Genomic DNA, 8119 nt, shown 5'->3' with positions numbered 1-8119 from the left:
CCGTTCCTGTGAGCGTGCGCGCCTGTGTGCGCGCGTTCACAGGAAATCTCGGCTCTCGCGGGAGGACGCGTATATGCGTCCACCCAGAAGAGCAGGACCGCCGGCAGGACGCAATCCTGCGTACGGCGGTCCTGAGGATTTGCTGCACTTTAGAAAACTCTCTGTAACAAACCTGAGATGCAAGAGCACTTTCTAGCATTTATGCAGAAGATTTTAGATGACCTTCACGCTGAGCCAGCACCAGACCTTATGGAAAGTGAAGAATGCTGTTACCTTCCATCCTTTGGAGTCTACCATCCTCGCAAACCGGGGCAAATCAGAATAGTCTTTGACTCAAGCGCTCAGTTCCAGGGAACCTCTGTCACGGACGGTGTACAGGAAACAAGACAAAGCAACATGCATATATGACTCACTGGATCCAAAGCTAAGGAACCAAAAGGGAGACCCCTGCACAAGACCTAGCACTTTCCCTGGCTGCTCAGCCTATGCAAAGATCCCAAAGGTGGATGGTTGCATATCCACGTACCTCGACTATATAACCCCTGAACACCCTACAATAGTGAGGGGACACGACCACCGGCTCCCTACACCAGACACGGAGGGAGTCAGGGTCACCTGGGATCCAGCAAACAGAAAATAACAGATAAATGTACTGCACTTAACTTTGTAGCAGACTGGGAAACAGGATCAGCATGCACACACACTCCAGGAAGAAGTATAAGCCGCCCAGTAAAGCATTATGGGAGGAATTTAAAGGGAAGCAATCAGTCCAACTACATGACAGCTGAGAGAGGCTAACGGGATGAGGAACTGAATACCACAACAAAGAAAACTCCAAGGAGGAGGTTCTGAAAGGCCTCTGTCAGAGCTTCTCAGCTGTCTGGTTGTGACAGTACCCCTCCCTCTACGAGTGGACTCCGGACACTCAGAACCCACCTGCTCAGGATGGGACCTATGGAAAGCCCTAATGAGACGAGAGGCCTTAATGTCCGTCACTGGGACCCACATCCTCTCCTCAGGACCATAGCCCTCCCAATGAACAAGGTACTGAAGAGAACCGCGGACAAGACGAGAATCCACAATCCTAGAGACCTGAAATTCAAGATTCCCATCAACCATAATCAGAGGAGGAGGCAAAGGTGAGGGTACAATGGGTTGAACATAAGGTTTCAATAAGGACTTATGAAAAACATTATGGATCTTCCAAGTCTGAGGAAGATCAACACGGTAGGCAACAGGATTGATGACAGACAGGATTTTGTAAGGCCCAATAAACCTAGGACCCAACTTCTAGGAGGGAACCTTCAATTTGATATTCTTGGTAGACAACCACACCAGATCACCAACATTCAGGTCCGGACCAAGCACACGTCTCTTATCTGCCACACGCTTATATCTCTCACTCATGCTCTTTAGATTATCCTGAATCTTTTGCCAAATAGATGACAAAGACGAGGACTCCTGACGACGGTTATTTAAAGCAAACTCAGCAAGGGACAAAAAAGAATAGCAATCCTCTTGATTCTCCGCCACAAAACAGCGCAGATATGTCTCCAGATTCTGATTGACGCGCTCTGTCTGGCCATTCGACTGCGGGTGGAAAGCAGAAGAGAATGACAACCGAACCCCCAAGCGAGAACAGAAAGCCTTCCAGAATCTGAAAACAAACTGCGTGCCCCTATCAGAGACTATGTCTGAAGGAATACCGTGCAATTTGACAATGTGATCAATAAATGCCTGCGCCAGCGTCTTAGCATTGGGCAAACCAGGAAAAGGGATGAAATGCACCATTTTGCTAAAACAGTCCACCATCCCCAGAATCACAGTCTTCCCTGAGGAACGAGGCAGGTCCGTTATGAAGTCCATGGTTAGATGTGTCTAAGGACAGGAAGGAATGGGTAAGGGAAGGAGAGGACCTGACGGCCGTGAATGAGGGACTTTGGCACGAGCGCAAGTCTCGCAGGCTGCCACAAAACCCTCAACCGACTTACGAAGCGCAAGCCACCAGAATCTCTGAGCGATGAGATCCAGTGTGGCTCTTGCCCCCGGGTGCCCAGCAAGGACCGTATCGTGGTGTTCCTTAAAAATCTTGTGTCTTAAAGCGAGAGGCACAAACAACCTCCCAGGAGGACAAAGATCAGGAGCCTCTGACTGGGCTGCCTGCACCTCTGCCTCCAATTCAGAAAAAAGAGCAGAGACCACCACACCTTCAGTCAAAATGGGACCCGGGTCTTCAAAATTCCCGCCTCCCGGAAAAAAAACCGTGACAGGGCATCTGCCTTCACATTCTTAACTCCAGGGCGGAACGTGACAACAAAATTAAATCTTGAAAAGAGGTGTGATGTTGTGATAGATCACTGTGACCTTTACCCTTTTCTCCTGATGCATGATGGGGGAGGAGGAGCTGTACCAGGAAGTCAGACAGTGTGTGTGAGGGGAACTGGAAGCAGACACATGAGGCTGAGAAGGGATTACATCTGATAAGGACAGAAGCTGTTGGAATAAGACTCCTCCATGTAAGAATGCCATAATGTTCTGAGTAATAAACCTTGCTCTGGTTAAGTAGTACATCGGCCTGTGTGCGTAACTTGCTGAGCAGATACCGGCAGCATTGCCAGCAGCACCTGAGAGACACAGAGTGTCCAGGGGACATAACAGTGGCGACGAGGATTGTGGATTTTAGCACACATGGCCTTCATAGGGTTTATTCAACCATTTGATCCTGCAGCTGAGTCATGGACCTCCTGGGTGGAGAGGCTAGAACAGTATATGAAAGCGAATAATGTGACTGTTGAAAAGAGAAGTGCAGTTTTTCTCACTGCATTGGGTCAAGCTGCATATGGAACCCTCAGAGACCTTGTTTCTCCAGACAAGCCAGCCTCTAAGTCCCTGCCTGAGTTAATTCAGACGCTACATACACACTACAACCCGAAGCCGTTGGAAATCGCGGAGCGGTTTAAATTCTACGGTAGAAGGCAGCAGGCCGGGGAGGATGTAAAGACATATATCATTGCTTTACGTAAACTGGCTGCCCTTTGTCAGTTTGGAGACTACCTACAGACGGCTCTCCGTGACATGTTCGTCATGGGACTCTGCGACCCAGCCATACAGAAACGTTTACTCACAGAACCCGACTTGACTCTGACGAAAGCCACTGACCTTGCTACGGTCATGGAGTTGGCAACACGGGACGCCACTCTACTGAAGGCACCACCTACAACTCCTGCAAGCCAGGGTGAGGAAATATTCCACACTGCTTTCACTCAACGCTCGAGACGCCCGTCCCCTGCCACTCAGCTTAAACCTCGCCACCCTAATTCTTCTGTCTCTGGGACCCCGACTTGCTACCGTTGTGGTAACACTACTCACAGTGCGCCTGCTTGCAAGTTCAAGGATGTCGTTTGTTTTCGCTGTGGGAAGACTGGTCATATTGGGCACGTTTGCCGCAGCTCTCGCTCCCCGAACACTACCACAAAAGATAGACGTAAACAGACATTCCGTGTGGATATGGACAATAACGGTTTTAGCTCTGATGAGGAGACATGTGTCCAGCATGTTGGACTGTTTCGAGTAGCTGGGAGTACTCCGGCGATTAAAGTGGATGTCACACTCAATGGCTGTCCTGTCTCCATGGATGTTGATACAGGGGCAGCTGTGTCTGTCATTTCATGGACTGATTTAAAGGCATCGGGTCTGTCCCTGCCGCTAAAACCTACAAAGCTCACGCTACAAACCTACAGCAAGGAACTACTACAGCCCTTGGGTTATGTAAAGCCCCTTGTTACATTAGGCAACCACAGTCAAAGTCTACGCCTTTATGTTGTAAGGAATGGAGGTCCTCCGCTGTATGGAAGGGACTGGATCAAAGCCCTGGGCATGCCTCCTTTTACCATTGCCCAATGTACATTGCTTTCTAAAGTAGACCATTGGGTGGAATCCCTGAAGTCACGTTTTAAAGAGGTTTTTGAGGACTCTTTGGGCACCGTAAAAGGAAAGATGGCCCACCTCCTCTTGAAGCCTGGTGCTACACCTCGTTTTTGTAAGGCAAGATCAGTACCTTTTGCCTTGCGGAAAAAAGTGGAAGCAGAGCTGGACCACCTATTGGCTGAAAAGATCATAACAAAAGTGGATAGAAGTGAATGGGCATCACCAATTGTGCCTGTCAAGAAAAAGAATGGAGACATTAGGATTTGTGGTGATTTCAGGGTAGCTCTGAACAACCAACTTCTTGTGGATCAATACCCATTGCCTCGACTTGAAGATTTATTTGGCTCACTGGCTGGGGGGCAAAAGTTTACAAAAATAGACTTAAAGCAAGCTTACCTGCAACTGCAAGTACACCCAGATTCACGCCATCTGTTGACCATTAACACTCATAAAGGATTATTCCAGTATAACCGCATGGTTTTTGGCATAGCCCCAGCTCCAGCCATCTGGCAGCGGATCATGGATGAGGTACTGGCAGGAATACCTTTCACCCAATGTCTACTGGATGACATGCTCATCACTGGTCCCACTGATGAAGAACACAGAAAGAATGTTGAAGCTGTGCTAGGGAGACTCCAAAAGTATGGGTTACGTGTTAATCTGTCAAAATGCGAATTTCTCAAGTCTCAACTGGAGTTTTGTGCCCACACGGTGGACCGTCATGGGTTACACACTACTGAAGAAAAGGTTAAAGCCCTTACCCATGCCCCTACCCCCCGGAATGTCACCCAGCTCAGGTCCTACCTTGGCCTCCTAAATTACTACCACCGTTTCTTGCCGAACCTAGCGCACCAGCTCTACCCATTGCATCGCTTACTGGATGCAAGAGCTAAATGGATATGGACAGACAAATGTGAAGAAGCTTTTCGGCTTTCTAAAGAACTCATTCTGTCTTCTCGAGTTCTGGTCCACTATGATTTAAAGAAACCCGTCATCCTGGCTTGTGATGCCTCGCCTTATGGACTGGGTGCAGTGCTTTCCCATGTCATGCCGGATGGCACGGAGCGCCCCATTTCTTTTGCCTCCAGGTCTTTAACCTCAGCAGAACAAAACTACTCCCAGATTGACAAGGAAGCTTTGGCCATTGTATGGGCCACAAAAAAATTTCACGCGTACGTCTATGGTCGGGAGTTCACACTTATCACTGACCACAAACCTCTGTTGTCAATACTGAACCCTCAGAAAGGAATTTCTACAACAACCGCATCTCGCTTACAAAGGTACGCTTTATTTTTAGGAGCTTATGCTTATTCGATCAGATACCGCTCCCATGATACCCATGGCAATGCAGATGCATTTTCCAGATTGCCACTAAGAGATGACCACCCACTAAGAGAGGTACGTGTAGTGGAAGTACACAGGCCACAATCTTGCATGTCCACCTCCCTGATTGCCAGACATACAGCCACAGATCCTTTCCTGTCTCAGATATTCTCTTATGTTCAGACTGGATGGCCAGAGAGTGTTTCAGGTGACTTTCGTCCGTACTTTGCCAGAAAATGCGAGCTTGTGACTAATGCTGGTTGCCTACAATGGGGCGATAGAGTGATTGTACCCCAGTACTTGCAATCAACCATGCTACGGATACTGCATGAAGGCCATCCTGGTGTGGTGCGCATGAAGCAGCGGTCCCGGAGCTATGTTTGGTGGCCACAAATGGATACAGCAATTGAAGATTATGTTGCTCAATGTCCTGGGTGCTGTCAAGCCCAGCGACCCCAAAAGAGAGGAACCCTGCAACCTTGGCCATGGCCAACAGAACCGTGGTCCAGACTCCATCTTGATTTTGCTGGCCCCATCCAGGGTAAAATGTATTTGATCGTGGTAGATGCACATTCCAAATGGCCAGAGGTTTTTCAAATGCCTTCTATTACCTCAGCTGCTACCATTCTAGTCTTAAGGAAGCTCTTTGCTCAATTTGGTTTGCCTACAGCCATAGTCTCCGACAATGGAACTCAATTTACATCGCATGAGTTTCAATCCTTCCTTAGTGGTTTGGGTGTCCAACACTACAAAACAGCTCCTTATCATCCAGCTTCAAATGGGCTGGCAGAACGATTTGTGCAGTCATTTAAGAAGCACTTACTGTCCACTCTGGACCAGGTTGGACTGTCAGAAGAGAAGCTGCTGGAATTCTTGATCATGTACCGTAACACGAAACACGCTACTACTGGGCTGTCACCGGCTTTTCTTATGTTTGGCAGGCATCTCCGCACCAAACTTGATTTAGTTCGTCCGCAGGAGCAGTCACCAACACCTCCTCCGCCGGGCCGCCTGGGATTCCGTGCCGGTGATCTTGTATGGTCTCAGAATTACAGAGCTTTGCCTCCTTGGCTTCCTGGCGTTATTGATGGAACTCTTGGCAGAAGAATGTACCTTGTCCGCCTGGAGGAAGGCATTTGTGTTCGGCGACACCTTTCACAATTGAGGAAACGCATTTGCCGGCAACTAGTGACAAACCCGACCCTTCTTTCTGACCACCCACCAGAGTCTACTCTGAACTCTGCTGGTGACATATGGCATGGTGTCTGGCATGATCCCACAAGTTTACACCCAAACCCTGAACCGGTTGGTGACCATATTCCTGAGGAGCCCGGACATGTGCCTGAAGTTGCAGAGCCTGATTTGTCTGTGGGACGCCCACTGACCTCTCCAGTACCTTTGACTGACTTTATTCCTCCCGGTGCTGTACCTCTGCGTAGGTCTACCCGTCAAAGACGTCAAACGCCTCGCTGGCAAAGTGCTGAAATCTTACGGGACACATTGGAGGTCAGGGAACAGAGACAAAGGGCTCATGAAGTGCTGCGGAAATCACAGAACTGAGTTGGAGATACTACTTGCTGAACTGATCTCGCTTGCCTTGTTATGTTATGTGTTCAACATTTTGTTCTCTTGTTATGTTTTTTTTTTTTTTTTTTGGGGGAGGAAAGGAGGTGTGATGTTGTGATAGATCACTGTGACCTTTACCCTTTTCTCCTGATGCATGATGGGGGAGGAGGAGCTGTACCAGGAAGTCAGACAGTGTGTGTGAGGGGAACTGGAAGCAGACACATGAGGCTGAGAAGGGATTACATCTGATAAGGACAGAAGCTGTTGGAATAAGACTCCTCCATGTAAGAATGCCATAATGTTCTGAGTAATAAACCTTGCTCTGGTTAAGTAGTACATCGGCCTGTGTGCGTAACTTGCTGAGCAGATACCGGCAGCATTGCCAGCAGCACCTGAGAGACACAGAGTGTCCAGGGGACATAACAAGAACAAAGACCATCTGGCTTGTCTCGGGTTCAGACGCTTGGCTGACTCCAAGTAGGCCAGATTTTTATGGTCAGTAAACACTGTAATAGGGTGTCTGGCTCCCTCCAGCCAATGGCGCCATTCCTCAAAAGCCAACTTGATGGCCAACAATTCCCTATCTCCCACATCATAATTTCTCTCTGCGGAGGAGAGTTTTTTCGAGAAAAAGGCACACGGTCGCCATTTGGCAGGAGAGGAAACCTGATACAAGACTGCACCCACACCCACCTCAGAAGCATCAACCTCAACTATGAAGGGTAAAGAAATATCAGGTTGCACCAAGATGGGAGCGGAAGCAAAACTCTCCTTGATATTAGAAAAAGCCTTACGCGCCTCTACCGACCAAGAAGAAAAATCTACCCCCTTTCTGGTCATATCAGTGAGTGGTTTAACAATAGAGGAATAATTCTAAATAAACTTCCTGTAATAATTGGCAAAGCCCAAAAAACGCATCAGCGCCTTCTGATTCTCAGGAAGCTCCCACTCAAGCACAGCGCGGACCTTCTCGGGGTCCATGCGAAAACCAGAAGCGGAGAGAAGAAACCCCAGAAATTGAATTTCTGGAACCGCAAACACACGTTTTTCCAGTTTCACATATAATTTATTCTCCCGCAGAATGAGCAAGACCTAACGTAAATGTTCCTTATGAGTTTTGAAATCAGGAGAAAAAATCAAAATGTCATCCAAATACACTAATACAAATTTTCCCATCAAATGATAAAAAATGCTGTTCACGAAATGCTGAAAAACGGCTGGGGCATTCATCAAACCAAAAGGCATAACCAAATTTTCAAAATGGCCCTCAGGGGTATTGAAGGCCGTCTTCCATTTGTCTCCT

At 48.1% G+C, this 8119-nt stretch overlaps 1 protein-coding gene across 1 annotated transcript; it reads left to right on the top strand.

The window, feature by feature from the left end:
* Positions 1–2688: 2688 nt before the first annotated feature.
* LOC122925912 (uncharacterized protein K02A2.6-like) lies at positions 2689–6810 on the top strand. Its single transcript, XM_044277256.1, has one exon. The coding sequence runs from the start codon at positions 2689–2691 to the stop codon at positions 6808–6810; it is 4122 nt and encodes a 1373-aa protein (XP_044133191.1).
* Positions 6811–8119: the final 1309 nt, after the last annotated feature.

Source organism: Bufo gargarizans, chromosome 2 (assembly GCF_014858855.1).
Source record: "Bufo gargarizans isolate SCDJY-AF-19 chromosome 2, ASM1485885v1, whole genome shotgun sequence".
NCBI lineage: Eukaryota > Metazoa > Chordata > Amphibia > Anura > Bufonidae > Bufo > Bufo gargarizans.
This window is presented reverse-complemented; position numbering and strand designations above follow the sequence as displayed.